Here is a 21174-nt window from a genome sequence, read left to right as displayed (position 1 = left end):
GATATCAAGTGAGAAATTATGTTTGAAGTGTTGTGTGTACACACAAATGTATGTACATAAATGCACACAAATGTATACACACATTCAGATATAAACAACATGAAAATAAAATTTGATTTCATCAGTTGATGAATCATGATAATTGTCACTTGTTTTTTTTTTAAAGGCAGGAAATAGAAGCTTGAATATATTTGATAACAAAGTGGAATTTTTTGGAAGAATTGGGGGGTAGTGGTAGCACAGGGTTCAGAAATGCTTTCCTGAGGCCTTTTCCAGATTTTAAAGTTGTGAACCAAATTTATTTTTAAAATATAAAACCCTGCATATTTGCTCAGGGCAGAGAATTATGATTCTTTTATTCTTCGGTTCTATAAATATTAATGTATTTACTGGGAAAAGGATTTGTGGGGAAAAGCATAACACCTGCTGGGTTCTACATAGTGATAAAGATTTTATATGAACAAAGTTTAAATAAAATAAGGTCCCTGAGTTCATGGAGTTTATAACTCAGAAAGGGGGATATATCACATATGAGTAGAAAGGATCACCACCACCACAAAAAAAAAGGTCCAACATGAATGTTGTAAAATTATGAGCATGGCTCAAAAGGAGAGATATGAGAAGACACCCCCATCCCTTTCTAGAAGTAAGGGATCTACAAGTGTTGTACATTACACATATTGTCAGACTCTTTCACTTATATTGATCAGTTATCCTGATTTTTGTCTTTGTCCTTTTTTTGGTCTTTAAAAATTACTATTTGTAGGGGGCAGCTAGGTGGCGCAGTGGATAAAGCACCAGCCCTGGATTCAGGAGGACTCGAGTTCAAAGCCAGCCTCAGACACTTGACACTTACTAGCTGTGTGACCCTGGGCAAGTCACTTAACCCTCATTGCGCTGCAAAAAAAAAAGAAAGAAAGAAAGAAAGAAAAATTACTATTTGTTATATGGAATGGCTCTCTGGAAGGATACTAAGGAAACTATGGTGAAATTTTATAAGACACCAGTAAAAAACAGTTTTAAAATTACAAAATATATGCTAAGTACCTAAAAAGATGACACCCCTCCCCTTCAAGTCCTCTGTGAATGGAGGAAGACTTGTTATTGGCTGAGAACTTGTTGTTGTTATTGTCAAGTCTTATAATCAGCAAAGACTTCATGGAGGAGGTAGTATTTAAGACTGGCTTTAAGGGGCGGCTAGGTGGTGAAGTGGATAAAGCGCTGGCCCTGGATTCAGGAGTGCCTGAGTTCAAATCTGGTCTCAGACACTTGATACTTACTAGCTGTGTGACCCTGGGCAAGTCACTTAACCCCCATTGCCCCGCAAGACAGGCTTTAAGGATGTGTACAAAAATCCAAAGACAGACATTTTTTCACTTGGTCAAAAAAAAAAGTTACTATATCAAGAAAGAAGTCTCAAAATCAAGACTAGGAGATGGGAATTGAGTAAATTAGTAGTAAAGAAGCAAAATATAATGTACTATTAGATATAATTTTGTCTAACTCTGTACCTATTATACTTTCAAACTTCAGTGTAACTCTAATTAGACGAAGTGAATCATTAAAAAAAGACCACTGATGCAGGACCCTTTTATTTTTTTAAAATTCCAATAGTTCCATGTAGTGACTGTATTTTAATTTAGATTTAAACTGATAAATTGTACATCAGGATAATTGGATACTAAACTATAATCTTTGTGTGATTTATACGGAAAGGATTTTGTGTTTTGGGTGGGATGCCCAAACAGATTATTCCTGTCACTGATAAGCTAAGGGTACTGGAAAAGGTAGACAGTTAAACTCAGTGGTGGTTGGTAGAGCCTTCCCTCCCTTTTACCATCCTCCTGTGCTTCCTTTCCCCTCCCCCACCTTAATCCCCATTTGAAATTCAATTAGTAGTTTGAAAATGCCCTTCCCACTTGAAAAAAAGCTCTTTCACAGTTTGTGCTTTCACACAGTAGAACATTCTTGAACATAAAAAGGGAGGGGATAGGCTTTGAAGTCACTTTACTGGAGAGGGTTCACACTACGGGAATAGATATTGCATTTTCGATGAATTCAATTTTGCTTCTGTTGCTTTATTTTTCCTAATGAAAATTCCCAACACTCACTGGAAATATATCACAAATTCTCTCTGAAAGGGCCACTATCATTGAGTTTTTAACCTGTATTTCAGAACTCTTTGTGACCCTTCCTTTGTATTTTTTTTAAAGGGGGCATACAAATTGCACTTTAATAATAGCTAAAGTTATGTAAATCTTGATGTTGATGGCTCCAGCCATGCTCAAAATCTCCTTCCATCACAGAGGAGGGACTTCTAAGCTGATTTGTCACATTTATCCAACCTACACAAAGTGTACATGCTTCAAAGATTTCCAACATTGTCAGGGAATTCAAAGGTATTTCCTAATTAAAAAAAAAAAAATGAGGAAAGATTTACAGGATAAGAAGGATGGGAGTTATCCCATTAATAAAATCATATGTTGGAATTATATATTGCCTCACAAGAGAAGAATAGAAGAATATAATTTTACATATATCATTGCCTTAGCTCTTAGCAAACTTGGGAGTTATTAGTTTTTCAGTTGTTATTTACATTAAAAAATGCTCTTAAAGGGGCGGCTAGGTGGTGCAGTTAACGCCCATTGCCCCGCAAAACAAAACAAAACAAAACAAAAAACAAAACAAAAAAATGCTCTTAAGAATTCAGTGGAGCAGGGGCAACCAGGTGGCACAGTGGATAAAGCACTTGTCCTGGATTGATGAGGACCTGCTTTCAAATCTGGCCTCAGACACTTGACACTTACTAGCTGTGTGACCGTGGGCAAGTCACTTAACCCTCATTGCCCCACGAGGAGAGGAGAGAAGAGGAGAGGAGAGGAGAGGAGAGGAGAGGAGAGGAGAGGAGAGGAGAGGAGAGGAGAGGAGAGGAGAGGAGAGGAGAGGAGAGGAGAGGAGAGGAGAGGAGAGGAGAGGAGAGGAGAGGAGAGGAGAGGAGAGGAGAGGAGAGGAGAGGAGAGGAGAGGAGAGGAGAGGAGAGGAGAGGAGAGGAGAGGAGAGGAGAGGAGAGGAGAGGAGAGGAGAGGAGAGGAGAGGAGAGGAGAGGAGAGGAGAGGAGAGGAGAGGAGAGGAGAGGAGAGGAGAGGAGAGGAGAGGAGAGGAGAGGAGAGGAGAGGAGAGGAGAGGAGAGGAGAGGAGAGGAGAGGAGAGGAGAGGAGAGGAGAGGAGAGGAGAGGAGAGGAGAGGAGAGGAGAGGAGAGGAGAGGAGAGGAGAGGAGAGGAGAGGAGAGGAGAGGAGAGGAGAGGAGAGGAGAGGAGAGGAGAGGAGAGGAGAGGAGAGGAGAGGAGAGGAGAGGAGAGGAGAGGAGAGGAGAGGAGAGGAGAGGAGAGGAGAGGAGAGGAGAGGAGAGGAGAGGAGAGGAGAGGAGAGGAGAGGAGAGGAGAGGAGAGGAGAGGAGAGGAGAGGAGAGGAGAGGAGAGGAGAGGAGAGGAGAGGAGAGGAGAGGAGAGGAGAGGAGAGGAGAGGAGAGGAGAGGAGAGGAGAGGAGAGGAGAGGAGAGGAGAGGAGAGGAGAGGAGAGGAGAGGAGAGGAGAGGAGAGGAGAGGAGAGGAGAGGAGAGGAGAGGAGAGGAGAGGAGAGGAGAGGAGAGGAGAGGAGAGGAGAGGAGAGGAGAGGAGAGGAGAGGAGAGGAGAGGAGAGGAGAGGAGAGGAGAGGAGAGGAGAGGAGAGGAGAGGAGAGGAGAGGAGAGGAGAGGAGAGGAGAGGAGAGGAGAGGAGAGGAGAGGAGAGGAGAGGAGAGGAGAGGAGAGGAGAGGAGAGGAGAGGAGAGGAGAGGAGAGGAGAGGAGAGGAGAGGAGAGGAGAGGAGAGGAGAGGAGAGGAGAGGAGAGGAGAGGAGAGGAGAGGAGAGGAGAGGAGAGGAGAGGAGAGGAGAGGAGAGGAGAGGAGAGGAGGACCTGACTTCATATTTGGCTTTTGGCCTTAGACACTTACTATGTGACTCTGGGCAAGTCACTTAACCCTGACTGCCTCAAAAACAAACAAACAAAAAATAACCCTCAGTGGCAAAAAAAAAAAAAAAAAAAAAGGTGATAACAAAAATAGTCGTGTATTACTGTTATCTTTGTATGTTCCAGAATGCTTGCCAAAATACTCAAAAAATATTTGTTGAATGAAGGACTGTGTACTGCTTTTTCCATTTGTCTAACTTCCCGAAGGAAACTGTATAGGGAAAATGAGGCACAAAAAGAGAATGCCTTCCCTACCCTAATGGTAGGCTTTGAAAGTATGACTTATTTTCTATGCTGGAGCCAACATTTTTTTCTGAAGCAGACAACTGAAATTATAAGAGTTGTTCCCTCATTCAACAGCTCCTCTTTTAACTGTATTTAAACATAGAAACGCATATTGTTCAACAGAGTTTTGGATGACAGCTTCTGAAGCCATTTTTACTTCTCCTAGTAGATAATGCAACCTATAAAGATGAAAATCTTTTTGTCTTCTTTTCACTGGGTTTTCCCAAGGCATGTTTACGTCATGTCATTCCCTAGTCGCCTATAAAAAGAGAGGGTCAACATATGCAAGTACTCTCTCATTTCATGCTTACACAAATGTTCTAAACAATAACAACAACAAACCAACCAAGTAAAGGTGCCACCTTTAAAGCTGACTTCAATGTTAACCTGAATCTCCAGACTGCTGATCAGTCTCCTTTTGGTCTGGATAGCAACATTTTGCTTTGTTTTGCTTTGTTGTAATAGAAATGAGGCTGTATTCTGGCAGACTCTTCTCAAAATGAAGCCTGTTAACTAATATAAGGTCAGGGATTCTTAGCTGAAGATATTTTCAAAGCAGTTTTCTCTTCAGATGTTGATTCAGTCTAGTTTATCACCTCTTCTATCTTGAGACAGGAAATTTCAATGTACCATTCATTCCCAGTAATCTGTGTCAGTGGGTTTTTGTTATTCAAGTCAAATTTTATCAAAATAACAACCTTAAAATGTATACTACATATGTTCTGTATAAGATAGAATTTTATCTCACTAGATGTTTACTAAATGAAAAGGGTGAGTAAGGATTTTTAGAAATATATCTGGTTGGTTAAGGCTGATCTATGACAAATTATTTTTCCTCATCAAGTGGTTGATAAATATCAAGACTTTCCTCTGATTATGCTCTTTCTCTTGCATGATGACACTGTTTGGCTACTGAGGGCATTGTGGTGACCACACCCATATGACTTTACCTCTCCTACCCTCAGTTTCTTTGTACATAACATAAGAAGGTTGGGCTAGATGATTTCTTACCTTTCTAAAGACTATGATGCTATTATTTATCTTTACAGAAAATATAATTAATAACATATTACTAATTTATACTAGCAATAAGAATAAGACCTGTGATTTCACAGATACAGGGAATTTTCAGGCAAGGAAACTGCCTCTGATAACTTACTGGCCAAGTGACTCAGGGACAAGTCACCTCCATCTGCCTTAGTTTCCTTATCTGAAAAATGGGAATAAAAATCGCACCAGACTCAGAGGGATGTTTTGAGGATCAAATAAAATGAGATTAATATATAGAAAATGTTTTGCAAACCCTGAATCACAATACAAATGCTAGCTATTATTTTATATTAAGTACACATACTCAAAAGGATAAGATCTGACTTCTTCACATTCCTTTACACCAAGAGGGCACTAAGATGAAAGAAAATAAATGGAACTGCTTCTTCAATTGCTGTCTGAAAGAGCTGAGTCCAAACTGGAAAGTATAAATGAACAGCACCTCTGATTATTGGTCTTACCTAAAAATGTGTTTGAGATATATTCGGAGACTTGATTTCCAGATCGGCTCATTTCTGAAAGGTGGGTGAGTTCCCGGTTGAGCATTCTTTTAAACTGAAAAAGAGAAACAAAGTCATATATTAAGTATGGAAGAAAAAAGAGAAAAATCAAGCAACAATATGCCATGGGGACAGCACCCTGGCTATGATACTGAGTTGCTGTGAGACCCTGGACCAATGATTTGTACATTGTTGAGGTTTAACTTCCTTATCTGTAAAATAATGATTCTGGACTAGATTAACTCCAAGAATCCACACAGCCCTCAAATTTTATAAGCCTAAGCCAAATCAATTATAGGTCAATATGCATTTAGCATTTTTTAATTGCTTAAGAATTTCTCAAAAACATGAAAAACTAAAGTAGGGAAGCACAACTAATGTAAGATATGCCATAGTGTGTGTATACATGTTTTAAGCCAAATTCAGATACATTGAGGTGTTTCATATAAATAAGTAAAGAAGTAGGTGTTTATATAAACAAGAAAAGGCAGCATCCCATAAAAGGGAGAAAGGAGAAAGTCCTGGCTTCGAATGCTGTCTCTAACATTCCTTATTTGTGGGACCAGGAGCAGTCACCGAACCTATCAGTGCCTCCTGAGAACTCTCTAAGACTGGGGTTCTTAAATTTTCCTTGTATGTCCTAGACTCCTTTGGCAATATGATGAAACCTATGGACCTCTCTCAGGATGTTTTTAAATGCATAAAATGTAAAATATACAGGATTATAAAGAAAACCAATAATATTGAAATAAAGATATATTTCCCCCCCATTCAAGTTCATGGACACCCATGTTAAGAACTCCTCTTAAATAGTAAATTCCAGAAGAGTTGTTGCATTGGCTAGAACAGAGTCTACAGATGGCATTTCTTTTACCAATTAAGTTTCAAGTCTGGGTAAAAAAAAATACAGAACACAAGACATTTCATTTGCTTTACTTTCATTGTTAGCTTAAGTAGATTGTGTGTAGGTAACAAAAGAAAAAAATTTGGTCTGTTGCCTAAAGTATAAAAAAATATTAAGAACAAGCTTAATTGATTTTTTTTTTTTTTTGGTGAGGCAACTGGGGTTAAGTGACTTGCCCAGGGTTACACAGCTAGTAGTGTTAAGTGTCTGAGGTCGGATATGAATTCAGGTACTCCTGAATCCAGGGCCGGTGCTCTATACATTGTGCCATCTAGCTGCCCCCATAATTGATTTTTGACTTAGGACTCTTATAAAACCTCAAGACATACATATATTATTTTCAATCACATAAAAGACAGCTTAATGTTTCACTTGAACAAGTATGCATCTAAAATAATACTCAAATAGCTAAGATGATGATGATGACGACGACAATGATGACAACAACAATAATAGCTAATATATTACATGCCTACTATGTGCCAGGTCCTGTGCAAAGCGTTTTACATCTATTATCTCAACTTATTCACACAATATGTTGATGGTATTCTTAAAATTTACAGATAAGGAAACTGAGGCAGAGGTTTAGTGACTTGCTAGTGTCTTAAGCTGGATTTGGAATGAGGTTTTCTTGATTCCAGGCCCAGCGGTTCTGTCTACTGTGCAGGTTCCCTATGGGTGAAGTGTTAAGATTTCATAAGTTTTTAAAGAACTTCATTGGCTACAATTTACTGCACTCTTACCATAAGTCAAATATGTAAAAATCACAAATACATACACAGGGTCAATTATTTCAACACTTTACTATTCTATGATATATTTTACTGATTCCAGAGCACCTGATTTATCCCAAAAGACATGAAGTAACACATCTGAAATAAGCAAAGGGTCTCTGGAATCTTCTAATCCATAAAAGCCTTCAATGGTCCCCTACTCTGAGGGGCTGCCATCTTGTTGCTATCTAATGTTTGTTTAGAATTAGCTTTCCTGATCTTCTCCCAGCTGTCTTCTCTCAACATTCCTTGTAGTTTCTCTTAAATGAAACAAAATGAAAGCAACTGCACAGAGTGGGCACTCTAATATTTGCTGAATAAAGGAAAAGACTTCTCTAATGTCATTTTTGGGTCAGTCTTTTTGTAAATATCTCTGTATTTCATCTAGATAAAAAGAGATATATGTGAGTGACTGAAGGACTGAATTCTAGTTCTGGAGAAAACTAACTTAATATTAATAATAGCTAACATTTACAGAATTCTTTGGGGCATCTAGGTGGTAGGGTAGATAGAGTGTCAGGCCTGGAGTCAGGAGAACCTGAGTTCAAATCCAGCCTCAGACACTTGCTAGGTATGTGACCCTGGATAAGTCACTTAGCCCTGTTTGCCTTAGCTCCTCATCTGTAAATTTGTTTTTTGTTTTGCTTTTTATTTTTGGTTTTTGGTGGTGGTTTTTTTTTGTTTGTTTGGGTTTTTTTGGGGGGAGGGCAATGAGGGTTAAGTGACTTGTCCAGGGTCACACAGCTAGTAAGTATCAAGTGTGTGAGGCCAGATTTGAACTAAGGTCCTCCTGAATCCAGGGCTGATGCTTTATCCACTGTGCCACCTAGCTGTCCCTCATCTGTAAATTTGAGCTGGAGAAGGAAATGGCAAACCACTCCAGTATGTCTACCAAGAAGACCCCAAACAGAGTCACAAAGAGTCAGATACAACTGGACAACAAAGTTTGCAAAAAAACTTTATGCAAGTTATCTCATTTGATCCTTGAAAAGATGTGAAATAGATGCTATTATCCCCATTTTACAGATTTATAACCCTGAGGTTGGGAAAAGTTGGATGACTAGAACAGACATTTGACCCAGTGCTTGTACCAGAATTTGAATCCAGGTCTTCCTTACTCTAAGTCTAGCAGTACTCAAGGTATGGCCCATGAGATGTTTTCAGGGGGTCTTATGAGTTTAAAACCATTTTATAATAATATTTTTATTTCTAATATACCAATATCTATAATCCATATAAACAAAAGCTTGTCAGCATCATAAATAAATTTTAAAAGTTATGGGGCAGTGGGGGATCCTCCCAAGAAGTTTGAGAACCACCCCACTATCCCATCCTGCCTACAACAAATTCTCTTGGCAAAACACTTATAGGTTTCATTCTTGATCCCTATCTGCCCCCAAATTGGAATAAAAGATTTTACTATTACTACAAAGTATTGTAGTAAACTGCTAAAAATAAAATTCAGCCCTTAATCACTAGAGTGAAAGTGAAAGAAATGGTTGCTGTTACCCCGGTCTCATCTGGTAATAAATGTTAAGGGGGTTGACTTTTTCAAAAGAGCCAAGACATTTCTTGCCATGATTTCGAACCTCTTAAAAGAACGATTTCCAAATTTTGATGCCTTCAAGGAATCTGCTCATCAAGTCATTTATAACAGGGTCTAGATATCTCTTCCCATCTTTCACAATGTCTTGTTTTCCATTGGAGAATCAATAAGCCATCCTTCAAAAAGTGTTATTAAGTGCCTATTACGGGTCAGGAACTGTGCAATGTACTGGGGATATAAAGTCAAAAAATAAAACTATCCCTGATCTTAAAGAGTTTATAATCACTGGATACATGCATGATTATAATTATATTCCAAATAAATTCACAGGATCATAGATTTAAGGCTGGAAGTGACCTTGGAGGGCAAGTGCAATGCCCTTTTAAAAAAATGAGGAAACTTAGATGAATTATTAAGTGATTTGTCCCAGGTCACACAGATGACAAGTTACTAAGGAAGAATTTGAACCTAGATATTTCTGATTCCAAGTTCAACATTCTACTCACTACAACATACTGCCTAGATAAATAGAATGCACAGTATGCCTTAATTTACTTCTGTGCCTCTGATTAACTACTTTATTAAGATACAAAGATCAAGGACCCAAATATATTTGGACCAGTAATATATGCTTAAGGGGACCACCTCCTGTTCAAGCAAAAAAATAGCAGTGGCACGATCATTATTATAATACCATCATCCCTTAACATTTCCATAGAACCTCAACCTTTAAATAGAGGTCTCTTCTTTAGTGCCTGTAATTCATGCTAAGAAAATTAATATCCTTAGTTCAATGAGGTGTAGTTTGGTATATAGGAATGGAAGTCAGGACGACTCAGGTTCAAGTTCTTGCTCTTTCAAGTTCTTGTTCTAAGTTCTTGCCACATGATCCAGGAAAACTGACTTAATCTTGTTTTTTCTCCTCTTTAAAATGGGAATAAAAAACATTATTTATTGTAAAAGCTGACCATTTTACTTTATTTCAAATACATTCACTTTTTTTAACTGAATCCTATATGACATCCTCAGAAGCAAACATCTAAACTGAATCTGCTAACTACATTTAATTCATGTTTATAAACCAAGATTTGTAAGAGGTTTTATAGAAGGTGAGGAGTGGAGCTAGGATTCCATGCCAATACAGAAAGCAACCCCATAGTGATATAAGATTCCATGAGGTAAGTACAGGAGAACACAGGCATGGGAGACGGACACATAAATTCTCCCACATTCTTCCTTCAGGTTGTCCTCCTATGCCCCAAAGTCATTAAATAATACTGTCAAGTCCCTAAGTGGAAGCTAGCCTAGCTTTTCCACAAAACCACTTTCTGATTTTTAGCCAACACACACACTCACACATAGTCAAGCATTCCTTCTGAAATACATGGAAAGTACTCCATGATTTTATTTAGGGCAGAATTTATATAAGCAGAAAAGCTTAGAAATGTATCATTTTTATGATGATGACTAAGTTAAAAAAATTGGGTGTAACTGCAAATATACCCAGCTTTTCCCCCAGCAATTTACACTTGCTTGGTAGGCGTTTGGGGGCTATGAACATGACAACAAAATATTTTTTTTAAATGCAGTTCAGTGAATGAACAGAAACTTTTTAGGACACTATTCAAAATAGGCCATTGACATAATGGAATTTCTTTTTTTGCTGGCTGTTTCTGCATTGTGTAGACATGATCTTAAAAAGCTAACTGCTTGTGTTCTAAATACAAAAAAAAGAGAGAAAACTCTTTGACTACATGAAAGTCAATCTATCAAGACCATAACTTGGTATGTTGTAATGGAGCCAATATTCATTCATTGATAACATATCTGTACGTAATGGTTGATGACCTTCTAGCAAAGTTTCAAAAGTCAGAAAAAACAAACAGGATTATTTCCTAAAGAAAAGACAGATTCCCATGAAGCAATAACGTATAACTTTGACTCTGATGTATGTATGTGTGTAGATGTGTATGTACCTAAATTTTTTAGACCAAAGAAACTAAATTAATTATCCAAACAAAACATCCTTTGTATTCACTTCTGCAGGCATTCCCCATTGGAGCAGATACTACCAAATTAGCTGCTTTGTGTTTCTAGCCATTATATCAGGTATTCTAAAAGCATTAATGGAGTTTTAATTCATTAAAGCTTAAAACTGCACTAAGACTTTTGACACAATACTGTATGACAGTGTACTAAAGCTTACCACAAACATTTCTAATCACAGATGGATATTCACACCTCACTAAAATAACAGCACAAACATATAATTTAATTTCTCTTTCTGTCTTGAGAAAAGTGAATAAAATAGGGATTTTTTTTTCTTGTGAATTTGACATACCAAACTGTGTTGGTCCAATAGATGTAAGTAAATTTGCCCCAAAGAAGTAACCAAAGGAACAATAAGGTACAGTCGATATTTGGTATTGTTTTATAAAATTATCCCTTCCCCAAGCTATTTTCTGTTTATGATTTAATGTGATTATTTTACTCTGGGGTGTGCTGAAGACATCAGGAAGAAAAGCTGCAACAAAGGAAAGAGGGGCAACGAGGAAGTAGAGGTTTTTAGGCCCTTTGTTCTCCTATCATGCATCAGTATTTCAATGCTGCACAGCACCTAATGAAGGAGGTAAAGGGAAAACACACCCACATCGGCACCTCATTCTGCTTCTTAAACTCAAAAAAACCTCATTCATTTTTGCACGAAGCAAAAATTCATCACTTATTCTAATGGAAGAAAACTGCTGTGTAGATTATATGTGTGTTACTTGTGTGTGTCTAGTTAAATTGTGGGACATACTGAAATCTTGAATTGGAATCTCTGGGCCATGGCTATAGTTACACCGTAATGCTTTGATACAGCACAAACTGTATAGGATTCTTGATATACAAGCAAAGAATGTCCAATTCAAACATTAGGGATACATTTTTTTTTTGTTCATCTGAATAGACTGCATAGTGACACATATACAAATAAGTATATAAGAAAAGTGCTGATGCACAATATTTTCTTAGCTGCCACATTGGTTATCTTTAAATGAAGGCATCAAGGTTTGGTAGGCTAGGGCTTTTTTTTCTTTTTAAAAACAGTTTTGAAAATAGTATAACGTATAGAATCAATGTATAGAAATAACAACACACATATAAACTGCCCAATGAATATTTTCTTCATTAGAGGTAGTTTTTGAACATCATAGCTTGAAAAATCCTTTCTCCATTTAGTTTTTTAGAGGTAGGGTTTATAACTTGTATTTCTTCAGAGTTTTACATGTTATCAAATATAAGCAGGTTAAGGCCCTGAGGTGACTTGAAAAATTCAAACTGAAGTTCTATCTATCTTAAAACTAAACAAGATAACACAATTTAAAGGGTAGGGGAAAGAAGCGGTGGGGGTGGGGGGGCAAATCTTATCTACTCTGGCAAGAAAAGCCAAAGGAAGTCCTCCTTGCATTCTAGGAAATCTAACCACAAAGGGGAATCTTCCATTGAAAAGAGCAATGAGAGACAGAGGCTGGGGGGGGGGAGGGGGGGAATGGAGGGAGGGAGGGGGGGGGAATGGAGGGAGGGAGGGGGGGGGGAGAGAGAGAGAGAGAGAGAGAGAGAGAGAGAGAGAGAGAGAGAGAGAGAGAGAGAGAGAGAGAGAGAGAGAGAGCGAGCGTCCTAGAGCCCTTTTAGTTCTATGAGCCCAGGGTAAAGAGAAACTGTCCTAGGTTTCCACAGATGAATTGTGAGTAGTTCAAATATATAAGAATATACTTTAGTTTCCATAGCAATGTTTTGCTAGGAAAAGATGGGCAAAGTGATTCAAGAAGGTTGTTCCACCTCTGGCTTCCTTTATGGAGACCTGATCACCATGCTGTCACTATATCCCACAACAGAGGATTTAAGAAAACCTACCAGGCATTAAAATGGTTAGGTTTAATTTAGCATATCAATTAATTTCCTTTAAATTATGATTTGGGATAGCACATAATAAAAAAGCCATCATGCTTTACAATTTACATGAGTTACAGTTGCAAGAATTTTATTTCAGCAATCCATTCACAAAATTTCAAGATAACCTGGATTAAAAAAAAAAATTCTATGGCTTTAATCCAAAATAAAACAAAGAAAAAATAGCAATCAATGTTCTTGATCATGCTATTCTGCTGATTTCATATCCTATCAGTGTGTATGTAAATACACTTAGGCATAAGGCTGAATTCATTCATTAGCTCAAATAAGACGGTCTAATAATTTTCTGGGGGAAAGGTCTCAAATGAAGATTTATTTTGGCATCTGAGTATTACAAAGAATAACTGAAATCTATATGTTTCATAGAGAGATAACTTCTCACTTTTTAAAAAAGTTACTTTAACTATATACTGTACTTAAATGCACTGAGAGTTAAGTAATAAATTGCTCTTTTCATTTTAAACTCTTCAATTCTATACTTCTTTGCACATGGCTAATGTACCAAGTCAAATTGAAGGCATATGTAGCCAAATCAGGTTGCTTAGAAGCTTAGACAGTCTAATCTTTATTTCTTTGTCAGATTCCACATACTCTCTTTTTAGAAAAAAAAATAGCAATTACCACACAAAATTATATACATTGTTGTCAAAATTCAAAATAATTATCTTCTCTGTAGTTTCTCTACAGATAAATTGCATAACCACACATAAGTTCTGCACACCCACAAATTACAATAAAAAAATAAAAAACTGATACAAAAAAAAATCCTACCTTTATGTAGCCCCAAGACACTGACAGTAAATAGTTTGCTTCAGGCATTTTTGATTGATTATTTATATTATTATTAAGTTCTGAAATACTTATTCCTTTACAATACTCAATACTCTCAATCTCCACAAACCAGAGCGCTCTGTTGGGTCGTTAAATATTTTTTATAATTAAGTACATATAAGACATTCTGGCATCAAATCCCATTGTGCAGTCTTCCGGTTGAATAAATGCCATTTGTGAAACTCCAAAGTGGAATAAAATGCAAGAACTAGTCTGAATAAAGAAGCTGCATGAGTTAAAGAAATAGCTAAAGATCTAGGGGTCTGCATCTTTCCCAGAGAACCAGGACTTAATGAATAATGTATGTCAAGATGCTCGGCTGCTGGGAAGACTTGCTCTGTCAACAGCTACCAAATAAGGACCTGCAGGGAAAGCTGTGAACAGTGTCAAGAAATCCCTCCCAGAAAGCCTCAACTAAGAGCCAATCACATTCCATGCTAAAATATATAGGAGGAAGGGATATAGATTCAATGTATGCTACTTTTTCATTGGTTGGCAAAGGATAAATCTCTGGCGGGGAGTAGGGGGGGAAAGGGTATTTCTCCTTTTCTCTGGTAAATGCCATGTAAGAATCCAGGCATCCCTGCAGCAGGGAGATTTCCAAAGAAAGATGAGTGGGGTCCCCCTCTCTTGTCAGGCTGAGTAATGTCCTTAAAATACCTAGAAATGCTTCTGAACAGTTCATTCTTTATCAAGAATGATTTTTAATAACGTTTGCAGAAAGAGATGTTGACACATTTTTATATTTTCTTCCTTCACCTCAAAAAACAAAATGACGGTTCCTCTAATACTCGAATGGTAGGTGGAGGGGAGTGCACCACCACAAAATAAATAGATTTCCCTAACGCTGACACTGGCTCCCCAAAGTCCATTACTTAATACACTGGGTGATTACACAGTGATGAGACTGGTTCCCATAAACCAGAGAATGGAAAGTTATTCTCATAAAGATCACTTTATGGTCACACCTCAGATGTGTGTAATAATTGTTCAGTTTTTCCTAACTATATTTGTTATAATCCAAAGAGAAACAAGACTTGAAACAGTGTTTTGCCTAGGACTTGCTAGGATCACAGGTATTGATTCTATCCTCCATTTTAACCTCCTCTTCCTCTCTTAGCCCCACCCTAGTGCTACTGATTTCTCCTTTTTCTCTTACCTAAAAGTAGTAAACGATGAGGGAATTCTGAGTCCAAAATAGGGGCTATGTGAAGAAGAATTAAGAAACAAAAGACTTCAGGGAAGAGCTGTGCAACAAGAGACAAGGGGAAGGGGACAAACATTTATTAAGCGATTAAGTGTCTACTATGTGGCAGACATTATGCCTAGTAATTAACAAATAATATCTCAATTGAACCTCACAATAAGCATGGGAAGATGGTGCTATTATTACCCCCATTTTACAGTTCAAGAAATTGAGGTACACAGAAGCCAAGTGATTTGCCCAGGGTCACACAATAAGTGTCTGGGGGGCAGCTAGGTGGCACAGTGGATAAAGCACCAGCCCTGGATTCAGGAGGACCTGAGTTCAAATCCAGCCTTAGACACTTTACATTTACTAGCTGTGTGACCCTGGGCGACTCACTAAACACTCATTGCCCCTCCCCCTCCCCCCAAAAGTGTCTGAGGTGGGTTTTGAACTAGGTCTTGCTCACTCTAGGCCCAAAGCTATCTCCACTGGGTCACCCAGCTGCCTTGTGGCAAAAGGAGATAGAGCAAGGGTATATTGGAAACATTTGCCTCCATTCACATACTCTAGGAAATTTTTCCTGGTTTTGCTAAATGCCTTTGAAACTAAAGAAAAATTCCCTGATTCATTTTTGAACCTCTATCCCTCTCAACTTTTTTTAAGGCTAAATCCAGGTAACAGAATGAAATATACATTTTTGGATGTGACTAATGTGGGAATTTCTTTTACTTGACTATGCATATTTGTTTTTCTTTTTTCTTTTTCTCCTAATAGAGGGCAGGATAAATCTAACATTGGGGGATGAGAGAATATGTTGTACTTTCTGAGTAGCTCAGAATCTTCGCTTGAAATGGTAGCTCTCAATTTTCAATATGACAGAGGAGTAGCAGCTCAGATCATCTGAATAATATGTTATTTTTTCCTTTTTGCCTGCTGAGTACTTTTCATAATTTGTAAAAGCCAATCTGCCTCTTCATTTATGCTTGTTAGGATGTTAGGGTTAATTCACTTTAAAATTAATTTATCTGTATACAAGCCTTCTGAGCGAGCAGGGATAACCCAAAGCAGGACTACCTAAGTGCTAATATCCAATCTGTGAAAATATTGAGAAGATAGCCTGGTGTAGTCAAAAAAGCACTGAACTTGGGAGTCAAAAGACCTGGTTCCAGACATGACTCCAGCATTTGCTAACTGTGTGAACTTGAACATTTTTCTCTATGCACCTTTATTTGGGAAGACCCTGGAAAAGAAGTAGCTAGTGACTGATGAAACCATTAAGTACAGCCTTTGACACCAAAGAAATGCTACCAATCTTTGACCTAGACAAGATTGTTATATTCAGAAGCACCTACATTTCACATATCTTGAACTGGAACACTGGTAAAGGGCTACTCTAGCTGCTTTAATTGACCTTGGTATAAAACCCCACAAATCCTAACCTCCTCAGGTCATCTAGACTTAGTCTACCAAGTTCTAGGCAGAAACAATATTCTGCAACATGTCTCTAAATTAGAATCAATGGTGGTGGGGTGGCACACAGACATCTTCTGCACCTTCAGTATTCTTTGTACATTAGAGCAGTTTGTAATTTCAGAATAAATGCCACAATTAGATCAACTAAGCATGTCTATAAACCTTGAAATAAATCCAGGACTTAGGTGGCAAATGCACATATGAGTGGCTAATTACACAATGGAATACCAACCCTTCCCCCTTAGTAAACAAGCTCTCTCAAACTGCTGCACCAGCCAAGTTTCAATTAAAAGAGAACTGACATTTCTTACTTAGACCCTTCTCCCTCCCACTTAATTGTACCTTTGACAACTTCATCTCTCTCTCTCTCTCTCTCTCTCTCTCTCTCTCTCTCTCTCTCTCTCTCTCTCTTACTTACCTCCTCCTTCACCTATTGCTAACTCTTGCTAAATTACTACAGAAAAATTATTTCCCTTCCTTCCTGTCATTACATATGTGGGCCCCAAAATTGCCAGAACCATAAGCCTAAAAGTGGTACTAGTGACATATCTGTATCAAAGAAAGCTAGAAGATTTTAAGTGAAATTGGACATTATAAATGACCATGGCCAGTAACTTCTGCATTCCTTAATGGTCCGGTAATCTTCAAAATCTCTTGAAACACACACAGACACCCCCCCCCACACAAACACATCTATCTTTTGGGGGGGGGTAGGGCAATCAGATTAAGTGACTTGCCCAGGGTCACACAACAATTAAGTGTCAAGTGTCTGAGGCGGAATTTGAACTCAGGTCTTCCTGAATCCAGGGCTGGTGCTTTATCCACTGCACCACCTAGCTGCCCCCCACACACATCTATTTTATCTAATTCCTTTTTTTCATTCAAAAGGAGACAAAGATTGTTTTTTTCTTTTGGTAATTGTTTGAAATGATTTTTTAAAATAATAAATGCATAATATTTCAGCTACATTGTGGCTTAAATAAGCCTCTTTAGGCTAGTCTGGGTACCTAATCACCAATAAAAATATTTATGTGGAAAAACATATATTCCAGGTTTCAAACAATTTCCTTATCAAAAAAACTTTTCAAGCTCAAGTTTCATATATGCCTGATAGTACTCAGAGGGTATGAACAAAGCCATGTCATATACCTATAACATCGTCACATTTAGCCTCGAAATACATACATGTAAAACTATGAAGTTGCTTTGAGTCCCTTCCACAGGAGGCTTTATTCATAAATAATCAGATATGTGTTACTAGCTCTCTGTGCACATTTAGGTGCAGAGAGCATTTCTGAATATTTCTGTAAGATTCCTGGATCCCATGGAAGAATATGAATTAGCACAGCATGAGAAGGAATGGAGACATTCAGAAAGGGGGGAATCCACACTGATATGATCATGGGTTTATTGAAGTACATATTGATGCACTTTCTCTTTCATACTAAATTACTTTAAACTTTGATATGTTAAAGGGAAAAAAATAAATGTGGTATTTACAAAAATCTAACTCATTGTTAAAAGCATGCTTGCTTAAAGATTATACCCACTCACATTTTTTTAAAATCCTGTATTTTAATCATGAATAAAGGGAATATTTGAATGGCAATGGAGAGAATGGAAGGACTAAAATGAAGCAGAATACATTGAGTTTGAGGTGCTAAGAGCTGAGGAGCATCAAGGAAGCATCATATGAGGGTAGGGTGAAAAAACAAAGGATATGTATCCTAGAGAAGAGAAGATGTAGTTGGCACACAGTTGTCTTCAAATATTTAGAGGAATGTCATTTTTTCCCCCACTAAGCCAGATGTTCTGTAAATATCCTTCACCACAAATGGCACAGTGGATAGAGTACTAGGCCTCAAGTAAGGAAGACATCTTCCTGAGTTCAAATTCAGCCTCAGACACTTACTAGCTGTGTGACCCGGGGCAAGTCACTTAACTTTTTTTGGCCTCAGTTTCCTCATCTGTCAAATGAGCAAGAGAAGAAAACAGCAAACTACTCCAGTATCCCTGCCAAGAATATCCCAAATGGGGTCACAAAGAGTCAGCCATGACTGAACAACAACATGTAGAAGAGTGACAAGATTACTTCTTGCTGGTTCCTCAAAGGTGAATGCTGAGCAATGGATAGAAATTGTAGATGGGAAATTTAGACTTGGTATATAAAGCCTATTGAAATATGTAATGGGCCACTTTGGGAGTCCATTGAGAGGTAGTGGCTTCCCTTTCAGTAAAGGTCTTTGGGGAAAGGCAAAATGACATAGGTTGGGCCTGTTATAGAGAACTCAAGATTCTATAACCTATACTCAGCACTGGCTTACTGTACACATCTTGTATGCTCAAATGCAGGATATAGTCGGTCAATAAACATTCATTTAGCAACCACTATGTGCTAGGCAGTGTTAAGTGCTAGAATTCACTGAGGAGTTGGTGACTGGAATTCTGAAAAGCAATAGCACCTTTTATGCAAGGTGGAAATTGGATAAGGTTAAATTATAGCTTTTAATAGAAGTAGTTTACTCAGCCTCCACAGAAGCCCTACACCATATGCTTCATCATGGGGTAGAGGTGACCCTGGATTCTTGAAGCCTACATCAGGAGAGCACAAGCTCTGACACATCCTACACCATGCTGGAAAGGCTTCAAATATGGGCCTACTGTGTGTGGCTTGTGTGCATCTGTCACCTGAGGACTTTCCTAAATAAGTTCAGGGACTCTCATCATCAAAAGGATGGCCGGCAAGGGATGATTTTTTTTTTCTGACCACAGCAATTCATTTTTAAAAATTAAGACTTTTTTTTTTTTGGTGAGGCAATTGGAGTTAAGTGACTTGCCCAGGGGTCACACAGTTAGTGTTAAGTGTCTGAGGCCGGATTTGAATTCAGGTCCTCCTGAATCCAGGGCTGGTGCTCTATCCACTGTGCCACCTAGCTGCCCCCACAGTAACTTACAAAACTATCTACCTAGTGATGATTTCTGAATGTATTTTATGTATAAGTCTTTCCCTGCACAGAATGTAAGTTTCTTGAAGGCAGGCACTTATGACTTTTGGTTTTGTGTCCCTAATGCCTAGCAGGCAGGGCAGCTAGGTGGCATAATAGATAGAGTGCTGAGCCTGGAGCAGGAAGACCCAAGTGCAAATCCAGCTTCAGACACTTACTATCTCTGTGACCCTGGGCAAATCACTTACCCTTGTTTGCCTCAGTTTCCTTGTCTGTCAAATGAGCTGGAGAAGGAAATGGCAAACCACTTGATTATCTTTGTCAAGAAAATCCCAAATGGTACACAGAGGATAAGGGACTGTTCTGTCATTTCAGTGATATAAGTGATTCCCTGATAAAGAAAGTTCCTCTACAATACAGATCCACATCTTCTCTGCAACCCAAGAGTACTTAGTTCCCTAGGGCACTGAGAGGTTAAGAGACTTGTCATGAGTCTCACTGCTGGTGTGTATGAGAGGCAGAATGTGAACCAAGGTCTTCCTTGCTCCCAGGCTGGCTCTCTATCCACTCTGTGTCAATGAGTGGACACACTAAGCACTTAATAGATGCTTGTTAATTGCCTGGATGGGTTATATTCTTTGAGTAGCACTAGTACCCACAGTGATGAATTCACAGATCTTTTTAAGTAAGCATGTCCTGCAAATGGGGAAGGATTGTTTTTCTCTTGTGTTCCAATCTCTCAGCTCCAGGCCTTTTTTGCATGGAAACTGTCTTGTTCTTCTAATGCTGTCCCTCATCTCCACCTCCTGCCTTCTCGGGCTTCCTTCAAGACTCAGCTCAAACCTCAACTTCTGCAGAAAGCCTTTCCTGGTCCCCTCGGACATTATCTCCCATTTGCATGTGTGTATCTTGTATTTCCTCCTGCCACGCCACTCCCATTTATGAGGGGATTGCTGTCTTTGCTCCCCTCTTTGTTGCTATCTCATAAATATACAAGCTTCTATTTGGATTGTGAACTCTCTGCACATACACTGGGTTCCACATGCATGTTCATTTTTCTTGTAATAAACTCAGTTTGGTGTGTTTTTTTGTTTGTTTTTGCTTTACTTTTGCTTTTATTTTTGGCAGGGCAATGAGGGTTAAGTGACTTGCCCAAGGTCACACAGCTAGTAAGTGTCAAGTGTCTGAGGTGGGATTTGAACTCAGGTCCTCCTGAATCCAGGGCTGGTGCTCTATCCACTGCGCCACCTAGTGGCTCCCAAGTACATTTACTTTTTAAAGAAGTTTGATAGCAACGCAGCATTCTTATACTTTTTTGTCACACACCCACACTCCTTGATTCCTTGTAAAGCTCTTACAAGCCTCCACCTGTACTGAAAATATTCTCTCAAAGGTCATCAAGTTTATTGTCAACCTTGATAAGCTTTTCTCTATCCTCAACTTTGACCTTTCTGCACCACTTGACTTCTGAGACAAAACTCTCCCTGCTTTCCTCATTTCTTTCTCATTGCTCTTCTCTGTTTTTATCAGTTTTTCTTCTTCACGCTTTAAAGGTGGTATTCCCCTAAAGGGGCTTTGTCTCCAAACTCTCTGCTTACCAATCTGTTCTTCCCCCCTCACCTTTAACTGTGCCAATTCAGTGCTAGCATGATTTGCCGCGTCACATTTATGCAGACTCCTGAATCTGTATCTCCATGCTCGACCTTTCTCCCAA

The 21174-nt window shown here is 38.6% G+C and overlaps 1 protein-coding gene across 11 annotated transcripts in view; it reads right to left on the bottom strand.

Annotated features, from left to right (window-relative positions):
* Positions 1 to 21174, bottom strand: part of PDE4D (phosphodiesterase 4D) — a 1961234-nt gene that overhangs the window by 20486 nt on the left and 1919574 nt on the right. For 10 of the 11 annotated variants that reach the window (XM_043987008.1, XM_043987016.1, XM_043987041.1 and 7 more), the window contains one exon: positions 5807 to 5900. In XM_043987008.1, the coding sequence (XP_043842943.1) occupies positions 5807 to 5900 (94 nt within the window). Of the gene's footprint in view, positions 1 to 5806; positions 5901 to 13793; positions 14184 to 21174 lie in introns of those variants that run through there. The other variant, XM_043987083.1, reaches the window with a different exon arrangement.

This window comes from Dromiciops gliroides, chromosome 1 (assembly GCF_019393635.1).
Source record: "Dromiciops gliroides isolate mDroGli1 chromosome 1, mDroGli1.pri, whole genome shotgun sequence".
Lineage (NCBI taxonomy): Eukaryota > Metazoa > Chordata > Mammalia > Microbiotheria > Microbiotheriidae > Dromiciops > Dromiciops gliroides.
The sequence above is the reverse complement of the archived record's forward strand: the minus strand, read 5'-3'. Positions and strand labels throughout refer to the sequence as shown.